General features: G+C 42.0%; 1 protein-coding gene across 5 annotated transcripts in view; it reads right to left on the reverse strand.

Annotated features, from left to right (window-relative positions):
- Positions 1-1,522: 1,522 nt before the first annotated feature.
- Positions 1,523-15,166, reverse strand: part of SECA2 (Preprotein translocase SecA family protein) — a 475,015-nt gene continuing 461,371 nt past the window's right edge. For 4 of the 5 annotated variants that reach the window (XM_089453128.1, XM_089453126.1, XM_089453127.1 and 1 more), the window contains 2 exons: positions 2,188-2,262; positions 1,523-1,990 (listed from right to left, as the gene is read on the reverse strand). In XM_089453128.1, the coding sequence (XP_089309254.1) occupies positions 1,826-1,990; positions 2,188-2,262 (240 nt within the window). In that variant the 3' untranslated portion in view covers positions 1,523-1,825. Of the gene's footprint in view, positions 1,991-2,187; positions 2,263-3,001; positions 3,685-15,166 lie in introns of all 5 variants that reach the window. The other variant, XR_016265257.1, reaches the window with a different exon arrangement.

Here is a 15,166-nt window from a genome sequence, read left to right on the forward strand (position 1 = left end):
TAAAAATGTAACACAAACAATTATCAAGTTAAGAGAATTAACATAGTTATTGCCCTATTGAATTCTCATCACTACGTAGGGGTTTACTAGCAATTTTTGCACACTCACTGAGATTGTGTGTTTAGGAGACTTTGGAGCTAAAAATCACATGGAGTTTGGGAGGAAAATTTCGCACGAGTTGGGGAGCATTCCATTGAGGGAGATTTGGGCATTTTTGCAACAGTTTGATTTTTGTAGCTTCACTGGCAGACTGGTGGGAGCAACACACAGATTTGGGGTCACTGGTGACTTGTGGATCTAGCCCAAACCATTTCTGAGTTTTTGTGGGTTTTATTTGGGAAGGCTCTTGTTTATTTGGCTGAATTTTCTAAGCACTTTTGAGGGCCAAAATACAAGGTTGATTCCAATCAGCAACAATAAATTTTCCAGGCAGTGCACAGTTCCTTCTGGGCATCTTTCTAGCACTTGGATTTCTTCTATTGACACTTGGGTTTTGCCATAGCTTGTAGTAGCAATCCCATGTTCCATTTTCTATCATTGATGTACTCATATCTTTCAGATTAATACCATGGCTCAAATCTTTGGCTTTAGTTTTTGTGCGTACTGATTGTGGCTGCATTATCATTATTTTATTTTTGTTGTAGCTAGTGCATGTATTTGATATTCACAGTTATTTCCTAGTTAGGAACATTACACATTTAGAGCATCTTCCATCGTGTGTACCATTCATGACCAAACATATTGAGGCTTATCAACATCATATATTACAAATGATCCAAGATCAACAAATTCATTTTGAACATCAAGGGACAAAATTTTAGTCTTGACATTTGCATTAAACCTTTCACAAAGGTCAAGGTTGTCAACTTTTATATTCTAGTTGTCATTAAGGGGGTATAATCTATAAAAGACCTTCCTTCTTAAGTGGAGAGCATTAAGTGGGGGGCATTATTGTAATGTGGTTTTCACCTATAACCCTTAGTCTTCTTGTGGTCCCATTGGATTATGTATGTAACTCTTTAGAGGTTGACTTACTTTAGTTTTTGGTGAGTGATCGTAGTAGTCCCACATGTATGGTTAGGGATAGGTCTAGTATGCACTAACTATAAATAAAGAGGTATATTACCCAATTATACATGTATCAAACATTACTATCTGATCATATCTGGAAACAAGGTTCCTTTCCTAAATCTTGTCTCTTGGTTTTTCTTATGCTTCTTGTATGGAATCTGTTATCATTCATAGTGTAAATTATCTAGTATCAACAAAGTGAAATTTCAAATATTGGACACAATAATAAACATAAAAACACTACAAAAAGGTACAATATTGCACTTTAGGCTAGAAGAGAGACCCACAGATAACCAAATTATGTAGTGAATTTGATCAAAAACCAGTTCTACTGCTCCCTATCCTGGGATGCACATGTATACTAGGATGATGAAAACTACACCATAGAAAGGAACTCCTTTCAAAACTAGCACAAAAGAGATAAACACTCCAGCAAAAATGGGGGCAGATATGATCAACATTCGAATGAACAACTAATAGATGCCAGTGTATTTTACAAAGAAAAAGACCATAGATATTAGGAACAATTTTAGGTCCATAGATAGGTGACTGGAAGATCAACTTAAACTAAGTTACAAATAATATAATTGTTGAGGCCTAGGAAAACATCCATTTGACTACAAGGCTTGGAAAGCAGTGGAGATGAAACAGTAGTTTCCTTGCCAGAGTTGGATAATATCATAATCCATGCTCTTAATAAATGTGATATACATTGACATCTATGAAGACTGAGCATACAATGTGTCTTCAAGCTCTATGAAAAAAATGATTCTCTTGAGTCAATAGGTGACAACCAGTGTCTCAATAAGGATTCAACTGTAAGGCGACGAGCAGCACTAAGCATTGTAATAAAGAATCGACAACCATCTATTTTATATTCTTCAAGTGGATTCATGTGTCCAAAGCTTCGTACATTAACCTATATAAACAAAATCAAAAAATTAGTTATAGTCCTTTGTGGCCACATTTTATCTATGCCAAATAGATAGATTTTGTAGAAAAACTTGCGAAGGTATATAAGAAAATCCTTTTACACCAAATTTTAGCTATGCCAACTAGATTGATATTTAGCAAAGTAGTTTTGCAAGAGAAAAGTATAGCTCAAGGCCAAAATACCGCAGAACTAAGACGACTCATGTTTACTAGATGGTCCCTCCAAAAACTATCCAAGGCTTTCACAGCAATGGCTCTCTGCATCCCAAAATGCATTAAAAAATGTTACGACATGGGCATATAAATAATGCAATGAAGCAGGGAAGTATAATACTTATACGTAGCTAGAATTTACTCAAATTGTTCATAATGAAGTGAAGCTCAAGATAGATCTGTATTACTAAAATTGGAACAAGCTAGGTAGACAAATTGATAATTGTCAAAATAAAATAGTTGTATCTACATCTTATATTATATCTGAAAAATAAATTAAACCTGTGCAAATATAATGCTTCAAACAAGGAGGTTGCCATGCACAAACTACACGTTTCTTTCTCTATAGTCTCTCTTTCTTGTCATTATGATCATGTATCTTGCTATTAAACTATCTAATACCAAAAACAACGTACACAATATCTTAACAGTTGGAAAACCTTGTTAAATCGTTTGAATTTTTATGTAGCTTCAGTAACTTATAAATAAGCAGATTGCAATTAGCATAAGAAATTTACAACCACAGCCAGCTGTGTACATTGCTAATCTCCAAGAAAAACTGAAAATCAATTTAATTGCCATCCTAGGACATAACAGGTCTTGTAATGTATCTTACCTGGTAAGCAGAAGCTTTTCAAGTTCACAGGAAAAATGGCAAACATGAAAATATTGGAATTGTTTTTCATATTTATAATCAACTTTTATATCGAAAGAACCTCACAGCTTCGCACATTATGCTAAATAATACTGACTACAAAAGGCATAAAAGGTGTTGTGCATTAACTTCTTTTGATTCTCCAAAAAGCATGTTTCCAGGTATTGGTTCTGGATAAGTAGAAGTATTCTAATAGCAATCTCCCACACTTGCACAAAAGCACATTGCTGTTGTTACTATAACTTATCTATCCTTGTTCATTCAAGGAAAAAACACGCACATAAATATATATCAAATAACAATATTTGACATTTAAAACATCAAACATAAAGAAAATAACATCAAATAGAAAACAATATCACAGAATGTATACAGGCCCTTCAAAATTTTGTTAATTGCAATAACAATTACAATACTCATCTCTTGCACACTATTATTGAGAGCCTTATACAATTTAGTTATAACATATACAATTATCAACTACAAAATTGATTACAATATACCTTGGTTAAGTTAAAATTGGTTTCTCCTATTGTCATGCTGGGATGGCTTGTTGCAGATTTTGTCATTTTGAGACTTCAAAATTTCTCTGAAAGCCAGTTTGTTTACTGTTTCACTGGTAGTCAAGTTTTCCACAAAATGTTGAATACATTCAACTTCAAAAAAATTCTTTGCCCAAATTCATTTGATGCAAACTCCCATTCAAATGATATATAAAGTGTCTTTAAACCTTCCACGATACCAAATTTTCTTCGTTCCATCAAAGCTGTTGTTCCAATTTTTGTAACTCATCGTTCCACTCCATACATGTCCTATATAATTGAGAAAAAACACATTCTTATCGTTATTTCATATGCTCTTTTGACTTTTGTTTATGCATCCACAAACCCTTCAACTGCCTACCACTGTAATGCCTGCAATCCCATCTTAGCAGCAACAATTTTTTTATTATTCTTGCAATTGTCTCTCAGAGGATTTCTCTCTAGCCCCTACTAATGCGCACATAACTTCTTTTCATGGCTTCAATTTCATCTTCCATTGATTCATTTGGGATACCAGTTTTTTGAATTTATCAAAGGACTCATTTTTAATCTTAACATTTCTTTCAACTACTTTAAGCTTCTATCAACACATTAAAGAATTTGAGGTAGCTTTGTATTAATCACTTCAATTATTTACTGGAGCTGCATATCTCCTTCAACTTTAATTTCATTCTTATAAAAACCATTTTTCTTCTTTCAACCATTTCCTTATCAATTTTTCCAAATTCCGCTCTTAAACGTTACATGTGCAGTTGCGCATTTGTGAAAACTGCCAAAACATTAATGTGACTTAAAATGTGAACCTCCAGACAAGCTGAACGTACTTACCAAATAGGATGAAACAGTGCTCAAGTGTTCCAAGAATTTAAATCAACTGACAAGGAACTAGAGAATCAGAGTTTGAAGCTTGAATTGTAGAAAATAAGGCATGCCTGGCCAAAGTCTCGAAAACAATTAGGGATTATACAAGAATGGGTGGTTGTTGCCTACTTATCTGTATAAAGTGACAAATCCAAGGAAAATATTCTAGAAATCTTTAATTTAGAGTGGTAATGTTCTAGATGTTCTTGAGGATGTAAGTAGTGCCTTTAAATTGGAGGAATTGTTTTCAAGACTAGTATGTCTCTTTTTCATCCCAAGAAAAAAATTCATATATTTTTTTATTTCAAGAAGAAATCAAAATATACATCGTTTTGTGCTCTTAAGCACTCTAAGGGGCTAGGCCTTGATGACAGTTCCAAAAACAAAAAACAAGAACACCATTCTCTATATTGTCCATCTATTACATTCTTCCATTATCTCTATCCCTTTAGGCACCTTTTTTTTTTTTTTTTATCGTTAAAAGACTATCTAGACTATTGTATTATATTTACAAGTAAACTTTACAAACAGTGAGACAGGCTTTCCAGGGCTAGCAGTTGCACCTTGGATAGCTTAACTTTGAAACAAAAAGCTCCCTCGCAGGGGCAGCACCTACAGAACTTCCAAAATCACCTTCCAGACTGACAAGGTCCCTCCAAAATCTAATTGCTGCTGGAGGCCCAAAAGACATGAGAATCAGCTTGCTAAGGGGCCTCATTGCGTTGATCAGACCCATGACTGCCCACGCAGGGGCTTTCGACATACATAAACCCGACAGACAATAGAAAATTGACAATAGACCCGACATACATAGACCAGACAGACAGACGCATACATTGCCAGCCAACAAGCATAGTGAAATCCGGAACCGACATACCCGCAGAAGCTTTAATCCTGGTTTCGGGCTGGGAGAGGAGGACATGCGTTGAGCCGGGGTTCAGTGTCCTGGTCCTCGCAGAGGCTTTTGTCTTCCACCACGTAGCACCACCCCCGTCCCTCTGGGACTCCTTCCCACATCGCCTTCCACTTTTTCTCATCAATGCCCTGAGGTGCCGGCCCCATTGGGTGTGAGGTGCCATGCACCGTCTCCTTCCCCGAATTGCCTGCCTCGTTCGGTGGCAACACCTCAGGGCTTTCCTTATCAGGGCTGTCCTTACCAGAGCTTCCTGGAGGCTTCTCCAGCGCGTCCACACCAGAGCCTTCTGGAGGTTTCTCCGACGTGCCCAGAGGATTTCCGGCTCCAAATTCTTCAGGGATTTTGGTGAAAAGAACTGAAATGTGGGCATTGACTCCTGCATTGTCCATTGAGCTACCCAGAGTGAACACCACGGAGCCGAATGCCGGAAGCAATGGTCCTCCCTCGCTAGAGCTACCGACCTCCACGAATTGCCCGACTGGGAGTTGTGTGGCTCTTGCTCGCCTATGACAGTAGCAGCAACAACAATGGTGGTGTTCATCTGCTGCAGGGGTTCTAGAAGAGGAACCTCTCCCTGGTCCTCGTCTGCTAGGCTGTCGCTCCCGTAATTTGGCCATGTCTTCTTCGCTGCCACCCGCGTATGCCTGAGAGAATAGGTAGGAATAGGCACTGTGCAGATCTTGCCCCAATCCCCACAATGGTGAGACGATTTCTGAGCACCCTCCTCCTGCACTAGAGTTAACCCTTCTCGCTTCCAATTGAACCAGAAATCCCTCGAATTGCCCCCCCTTCCTACATCCACGGCTTGAATTGCAGCAGCAAGAGGCCGCAACATCCACCGTCTCGCAGTTTCTCTGCTCTTGCACCCTTCGAACCTCAATATGCCAATGCACCCACATCCTTCGTTGATATCGTGTTCCATTCCTTCTCTGCAGTCGAGCATTAACTGCATTCTGCGCCACCATCGAGAACCTCTGCCTTGCATTGAATACCCATCGCTTCGCTGCTGAGCCATTATACCTTGACGGCGGTTTAACTAGGCGTATTAAGGTTACCACGGGGCGGCACATGCTGGGCATGTGGCACGCCCCCCCTTGACAAGTCATCACCCGCATCCGGGGAAAAGAAAGGGGGGTAGGGTGCAACACTAGGACTTCCCGGGAGGTCACCCATCCCAGTACTACTCTAGCCCAAGCGCGCTTAGGCACCTTTTTATCGAAACCAGATACTATCTTTGAGATCTCTATTCTGCTTAACAAAATAAGCTGTTGAAAATTGTAACTAGGTTCGGTTGTCATGTCCCTTCCCAAATAAATTTGTAACAAGTTTTGGTCTCTCCACACCTTTGCATAAATTTTGATAAGTAAAAGAACCCAACAATTTTGACTTAGGAACTTAGGAGAAACGAATGCTGAAATAGATTGCTGGTGGAAGGTGGGGCCCATCGATGTGGAAAAACACACTTGGGCAATTCGAATTGCCTTGGAGGGGAATCAAATGACTTGGAGAGGGGTCCACATGAGGGAAGGAAGGCCCACGAAGATATAAGGAGGAAGAGCTCCTCAATTGAGGCATTCATTCTTGCACATCGAACTTACTTCTGTTTGCTCGAGTTGCTTAGCTGAGTTAACTGGCTGTTTAGCATCGAATTTCTCAGGCGGGAAACTCAACCTTTCCTTCGAGGGACTTCGAGTGCCACCCTAGCAAGGCATTTCACACTACCTTGAGGAGAACTAGAGGAGATTCGTGGCCATAGCACTCAGCCTTCAAACCAACTGCACGTATTCCTAGAACACGTAGAAAGGGAAACACGCAGAGGTGATTGGGAGTCCATTCGGGCAGCACTTGTGGGGAAAGTTTGGGGAGTTGGAGTACAACAGAGGATCAGCCTTTGGGAGGAGTTTGGGAGTAGAAGGTTGTTGCATTTGGATAGCTTGATTTACAACCTTGGTGGACTATGCAAAGGGCCTTTCTGGGGCTCACGTGGGAGTTGGTGGAGAGAGTTACGAAGCTGGGATTAGTTGGGAGAAGGGAGGAAGGTCATAGGGGACATCATCTCAGTGTTTGGGGCAGATTTGGAGGGCTTTCCCAGCCAATTCCAGACAGGCCGAGTTTGCTAGCGTGAGGAGGAGGACGTGGTCCTTGGAGGTCGATTTTCAAGGGTTTGAACTAGGCCAAACCCTTCCTGGGTTTTGGTGGGTTTTTGTTGAGGAGCCAGGAGTTGAAGTTGCAGAATTTTCTGAGCATAGGAAGCAGGGTTTCCAACACCTCTCTTCCAATAGGCAACGCAGATTACCTCTAGAGCAGCAGTTGGGCATCTCTAGGATCATCACTTGCCCACCTAGGTTTTGTCACGCTTGCCCTTGGAGACAAGCCCAGATGCACCATTCCATCACTGTTGTATTTGCTCCAGAAAGATTTAATAAAATGGCTCAGATGTTCTTTATTTCCAGTGCTTTCATGGGTGTTTATTGATGGTATCTCATTTCTGGATGTTGGTTTGTTTATTTGCTTTGTGTATAACTGAATTTCCTTGTTAGGAACATTACAGTGGTATCAAAGCCCAGATCTTGGCTCAGCCGTGGGGAGTTTCTCCTATGAGAGAAGGGGACCAGCAGAATATTACATACAGGAGGTAGAGGTACTGAAGCAGAGAAAGAGAGCTGGAGATCACTCCAGACATGGAGGATAAGGGAAAGGTAGCAGTAGTAGAGGACATGGGAGAGCCCAAGAGAAGGGAGTAGATGACCTTTGATAGCCTCTTGAAGGCTCTGAATGATTTAGCAAAGGGTCAGAAGGAAATGCTAGAGGAGATCAAAACGCAGAATCGAGAGAGAAGCACCCCTAGGGGATTTCTATTTGGAGAGACTTCGGGGGCCTCTCAACAATTTGACCATCCTTCATCCACAACACAAACGCCATCAGCGAGTGGGCCAACTCGAGCTACATTGCCCTCTTTCGTGCCTTTGGCATAGAATGAACTAGCAGGGGCCGAAGATCCTTCACAGATGGGAAAGCACTTCAGAGAGTGGTAGTCCATGGTAGTAGACTTCAGGGAAGCACTCTCTTTCAGAGATTTCCGCAAGCTCAAGCAAAATGAGAAGAGAAAGGGCTATGGAGGATAGGGCACGTAGAGCTATGAGTTGCAGAAGATGATAGGGAGGATGTACTTCCCCACATACGATGGCACCGCCAAGTGCACTGCTCGAGCCTGGGTTGAGAAGATGGACACTTATTTCCAGCTCAACTGGATGACGAAGCTGGAGGCCATCAAGATGGCCATGCTGCACTTGGAAGGGGAAGCCCACAACTAGTGGTTTCATGGCTTGGCTACCTTGGGGCATGCCAATGTGACGTCATATGAGGATTTCACCAGGAGGGTGGTGGAGCGTTTTGACCAGAGGGATCCGAAGGCTCACTTAAGGGAGCTAACCCAACTTCGATAAACAGGTAACCCTAAACAATACATATCGGAATTCCTGATAGTCTCAGTGATGATGCCGGACTTATCAGATGCTCGACAATGTTTTAAAACTCCGACTCCGACTCGGTATCAACTCAGTTGGCTCGATTTCAATGACTCGGTCATTGTAAAAAATACATTAAATATTTATTTATTTATAAAAAAACATAATTTTAAAGATTTTCATTCATGTTTCCAAACACACAGCATTAGAATATAGATATTAGATAGAAGACAACATATGATCAAAGTAGGCTCAGGTATATATCCATTATATCAAAACGGCACCCAGTGCACTGCCCAATACATACATGATGATGATATAGAGATCAAAACAAAAACACATAACCAAGGAGGCTAGAAATGGCCTCTACAACAAAAGTAAACTGTGACCAGTACTACTGGCTACTGCTAGAGGAGCCAAGATCATCTGGATCAACCTCTGGATCAGAGTCAGACAGGGGGCCCCATGGCTCCTCCTCATCATCATCTCCAACTGCAACTGTAGAAGTGGTAGCACTAGCAGGCTGTGCAGCAGTTGCAAGCTAAGATGGACGAGATATGCGCTTCTGTCATGGCTCCATAGAAGAAGTGCTTACAACTAGAGGACTTGGGGCTGGCCCTTAGGCTGGTACAAGTGGATCAGGATCTGCATTCAACTAAACATTATGTTCGAGTGATGCCTACACCTGTAAACCAACTCAAGATCCTCATCAGAATCAAACTCTGCTGGATGACTCTCCACTACCCAATCTGATGTTGGATCAATGTCTTCCAACACAATGGGATCTGAATCAGGTCTTTTGTTCAGCAATTGGTTGCGTTTGAGTCGGAGGTTGTATTGGACATAGACTAGATCATTTAATCGTTTTTGATCCAAACGATTTCTCTTATTTGTGTGAATCCTCTCAAAGACAGACCAATTGCACTCACACCTAGTAGCACTGCAAGTTTGACTCAAAATACGAATTGCAAACCTCTGCAATTTAGGACAATAGCTACCAAAAGCCTCCCACCATTGTGCTGCAAAAAGAATAGGAGTGTAATGAGTTAGCTCAACAAAATTACAAATTATATCCAACTTTCAAATTATAAACAATTTAACAAAATAAGTATTAAGAATTTGAAAATTGAAATTTTTGTTTACCTGGCTCATCTGCTTCCCTTGCAATCTTTGTTAGGTTCTTCCCAACGGTACTTGACGCATTGCTGAAGGTTGTGCCCTATCGGTGTATCTCCAGCTGATCACACCCCAATGGGATCATGCGATCAATGCAGTCAATCAATCCATCTCTAACCTCCCCCTTCAAAGCTCCTGTCGCCTTAGCTTTATAATGATACTGTGGGTTCAAAAAATACCCAGCTGCATGTATAGGACGATGAAGTTGATTGTTCCATCTTTCATCAATGATTGCCCAAATGGGCCCATACTTAGCCACTTTATCCTTGTATGCCCTCTTTATTTGCTCCTTTGCTTGATCCATAGCCTCATAAATGAAGCCCATAGCTAATCCTTCCCCATCCACCAACTGCAACACCTTAACTAGTGGCTCAGCAAGCTTCACAATCTCTGCTGCCTTTCTCCAAAATATTTCTTCATTAACGTTCTTTTTCAATTCTTTGCCTTCTAGTTTGTGAGACCACTGACTTTGATTCCATTCTTCACTGGAATTTTTTTTTTGCAAGTTTCTATGTTGTGAAAGCATAGATTGCAATGTCAAAAAATGAGTAGCAAATCTAGTGATGGCAGGCCTAATAATATCCCTTCCCCCTGTGTGTTTCCTCATCAGGCTCAAAATCCATGAATGATTGTAGATAAATTTTCTTATGCTTTTGGCATGATCTATAGTGTTTTTGACCCAATCTAATTTTCTAATATCCTCAAGCATGAGGTCTATGCAATGTGCAGCACATGGGGTCCAAAAGATGGTTTTTGTGTTTTTCTTCTAACAGTTTACCAGCAAGAACATAGTTAGAGGCATTATCTGTGATGACTTGAACAACATTAACCACCCCCAGCTCCTCAACAACCTCATCCAATAGCTGAAACAACAATTGTCCATCTTTTACCTTATCAGATCCATCAACTGATTTTAGAAACATGGTTCCCTGTGGGCAGAAGATAAGAAAGTTTATGATGGTACGGTTTCTTTGATCAGTCCATCCATCTGACATGATGGTACATCTTGTTCTTGCCCATGAGTCCTTGAAATCTTTCAAATACTCATTAATGGAGGCAATTTCTTTCTGCAAATGATACCCCCTTAGCTCATGCATAGTAGGGCCTTTGAAGCCTTTTCCAACAGCATATATGGCATCAAACATAGGCTCATAATATGGTGAATGGGAAGCATTGAAGGGGATATCAGCATCATACCACCATCTAGCTATGTAATCACAAGCAATCTCCCTCAATTCTTTCTTCCAATGGTCATCTAAAGTGGGTTGCATATGACTTCTACTAGCTTGAGGACCATGTGCATCTGATGGAGAGGAGGGAGTGAAATAACTTTTGATATTCATATCACCCTTTTTCATTTTACCCTTTCCCTTTTCTTGAATAGACTCAAAAGAGGGAGGAACATATCGGAAGGGGTTGGATGCATCAGTACAAGGGATAGAGGAAGAACCCTCAAAATCAAAATGGGGGTTGGTAGCCAACATTTTTTGTATATTCCTCTTCCTCCCAATTTCAGCCTCTAACTCTTTTTTCCTGGCCTTATCTTCTTTAAACTTTTCAAAGCTGACTAACAAATCCTTTCTAATCTCCCCAATTTCTGGTGAGGTACATGGAGTAATTTGGTCTCTAATCCTCGCCAAGTGTTGTTTTAGTCTATTAATGCCCCCAGGACCTTCCTTAATTTTCCTATGAAATTTGCAATGCATTTGACTATCAACCATTTCAACATATGCCCAAGCAGAGTCTTTCACTAAATCTAGGTGCCATTTTTTGACTTGGAAATGAAAGCAAAAAAATTGAAAATGAAAACAAAAAAAGAGCATTGATTCAATGTTCATTTCTTTTGCAAAAAACACTCTTTAGGATTTCCAGATTTGCACATAAAATTTAATAAGCAAAAACAGATTTTTATAAGTGAAAAAAAAATACCTCTAGGCACAAACTGCCTCCTCAAACTTGCTCTAAGAAACCAACTCTTCAATGGCAAATGCTACTCCAAATGGCTGCCCAAGAAGCTCCTCACTCCAGCTACAATGCTTGCCCAAGACTCCTCACTGCTACTCCAAAAACAAACTCAACAACTCCTCACAAACTCTCATTGAAATTCTCACTCAAATGCATGAGATGGCTGTGAGAAAATGAGAGGGGTTGGGTGCGTTAAATGGGGTTTAGGAGAGGGGAATGGACCCCAAAGACCACATAGGCAAAATAAGAACTTGTTTGGAGTCCCCCAAAAGAACATTTAAAAAAAAATTGTTGATTGACGGGTTTTACAGGCCACTGTTCCAACCTGGCCGAGTAGGTTCGGACTTGGCCAAGCCAACCGGGTTAATACTGAGCTGGCTGAGTTGTTAGAGAACCTAACCGGTCGAACTGAATCCAAGGCTAGGTCAATGCTGGAGGGTCTGGCTCGGACCAACTCGGTTTCGAGACAGTCGTTTTTTAAAACAGAGATGCTCGTAGGGTGTACACCTTCATAGAGGGCCTACTTGAGCCCCTGCATGGATTGGTGAAGTCACGCAGACCCTCCACGCTGAAGGAAACAATTACATGTGCCAGAGATTTACAGGGGACCATCCCCAAGTCATGAGCACCCTTTCCTGCACGTACTCCCTACCCCCAGAAGGGGAGTGATACTAGACCACCACCACAGAGAGCAGCCCAGGGGCGGGGGCAGCTGGATGATGAGATGCGGAGGGACCTCAGGAGGAGGAAGTTGTGCTTTACTTGTCGGGAGCCCTAGGCACTAGGCCATTGGTGCACAGTTGGCAAAGCCCACTACATCGAGGTCTACTCAGATAGTGATCAGGAGGACGAGGTGGAGTTGGAGTGTGGTGTGGGAGATGGTGAGAGTCCGGCAGAGAGGGGACCACCACCACCACCTCCACAAGGAGGGGCATCCTTTGCTCCATCTGGGGGAGTCCTTGCTTCTTTATGCAGGGTCCCCAAATTTCTGACATTGAGGATTAGAGGTACGATACAGGGGCAGCGGGTTTCAGTCCTAGTTGACAGTGGGGCTACCCACAACTTCATAGATGCCCAGTTGGTTTAGAGGAGGGGCCTCACCACAACCGAGTTTGAGGGCTTTTCAGTCCTGGTGCCGGGTGACCGGACCATGCAGTGCACTCGGTATGTGCCTGCCTTGACGGTGACCATGGGGAACTACTCCATGACAGACCATTTCTTTGTGGTTGATGTGCTAGACACCAACGTGGTGATGGGTGTCCAGTGGTTGTATTCCCTTGGACGAGTTACCACTGATTGGAAGAAGCTGGAGATGGTGTTCATCGGCCCGGATGGCAAGATGGTGGTCCTTCAAGGCATGCATTTGTACCCACCACAGACAGTCTCAACACATAGGATGGAGGCAGATTTGCGACATGGAGACATCGCGTGAGTAGTCGAGTTGAGGGTTTCAGAGGTTGGAGGACAAGCCCAGCCACCACCTCCAGACATACAGGCCCTGTTAGACAGGTACTTCGTGGTATTTGGAGATATTCCACCAAGGCAGCCACCAAACAAGTGATTCAAGCACACCATTGAGTTGGATCCTGGTGTGCAGGCAATGATTACCACCCCTTATATGTGAAAATTCTATCACTGTAGCAACTGATTTATTTTTCCTGCTTATTCCACAATAAGTTATTTATGAAATTACTTCAATAAACATTAAAATAAATGCCACTACAGATATCACACCGTAATACAGAAACAAACATATGCACAAGCATTAACACATTGACACAGATATTTTGGACAACAGTCCCCAGAAAAACCCAATGTGAGAAAACCAGTGCAGCAAGGGAGTATTTTATTATTCAACAATTTTTCTGTACAACAGGGTGCTAAATTGGCTTACCCACAGAGAGAAATAATTCTCCAGCACTTCTCCCAATCCCAACGTCAGCTTGGTTGAACTCTGCGTGGCTCTCAAGCCCTCTGCGTCAGCCTTGGGCCTCTCTGCGTCACTCATGCAAGCCCAGCAAGTGACTGCGCAGTATTCTGCTGCCTCTGCGTTTTCCTGAAAAGCCCCATGTCTGCCTCTCCCGCCTCAATGCTGATATCCAGTGGTTGATCCCGCCTCTCTGCTCCATACTTGCTGCCTCCTGACTGCTCACCAGACCACTGGTTCAATTTCTCAGCTAACCCTGCTCCAGAAATTGAACTAATTGGTCTCCCTCAGTGTATTCTCCAAGTGACCCTCAAACCTCCTCTTATACTTTTCTCGTTGACAAATCAACGGCTGAGATTAAGTCCCTAATCAACAGCTAAGATTAGATCTGGCTTGATCCATGACTTTTTGACCATTCTAACACAGTTTTATATTAATACACATTAATATTTTATTTTCCCTAAGTTTAGACTTAGGGACTCCATTAAAAATATTAATTATTTTAATATCTCCCAAAATGTTTAGAATTTGCTCAAACCCTTTTTGGGTATTGGAGATCTCATGTGCCTTAGCCTCTCCACCAATTTTCATGGCTAGAACACATCCAATGCTATCCCAAATCAACACTCCCTCTTAGCGAGGACTGTGCTCTAGTAATATTCTTCACTGAGTATCACCCTGATCATCCGGCATTGGTCCCTATGCTAATGCTAAGCCTCCATGCCCAACATCCTTTGCACTATTGCATCCTGTACTACTGCCCATGGCTCTGCTACTGCCACTGTTGCATCTTTACGACAACTCCCTCTGCATCCGTGCTGCTGCTGGTCCTTTCTCCCAACACTGCATCTGCACTGCAACTCCCTCTACATCCTTGCAGTTATCACTCCCATTTCTACTACTGAAACGGGTTATTTACCATCCCCATCTTTTCCCTGTAATAGTCAAATTTTATCCTTCCAAGGGCCTTGGTGAGGATGTCTGCCACCTATTCTCCTGTAGGAGTGTATCTCAACTGTACAGCTCCTCGTTGGACACAGTCACTGACAAAGTGACACTGGATATCAATATGCTTCGACCTATCATGAAACACTGGATTCTCAGAGAGCTTGATGCAACTCTGATTATCACACATGGTCCTGGTAGCCTCCATATTCCTTCTGAATAGGTTCACAAGCAATTTTCTAAGCCATATGGCCTCACCCGAAGCTATGCTTGCTGCCATATATTCTGCCTCAGATGAGCTCAGAGGCATGAACTTCTGTTTCCTACTGCACCAGGAGGTCATTCCTGATCCAAGGTTGAAACAGTACCCAGAGGTACTTTTTCAATCCACTGAACTTCCTGCCCAATCTGCGTCAGTAAATCCACTCAATCTGATATCCTTACTCCTGGTGTACAAGAGTCCATAATCGATTGCTCCCTGTAAATACCTGAGAA

The sequence above is a fragment of the Pinus tabuliformis genome, chromosome X, assembly GCF_031772625.1.
Source record: "Pinus tabuliformis cultivar Carrire ecotype Pingquan chromosome X, CPIR1, whole genome shotgun sequence".
NCBI lineage: Eukaryota > Viridiplantae > Streptophyta > Pinopsida > Pinales > Pinaceae > Pinus > Pinus tabuliformis.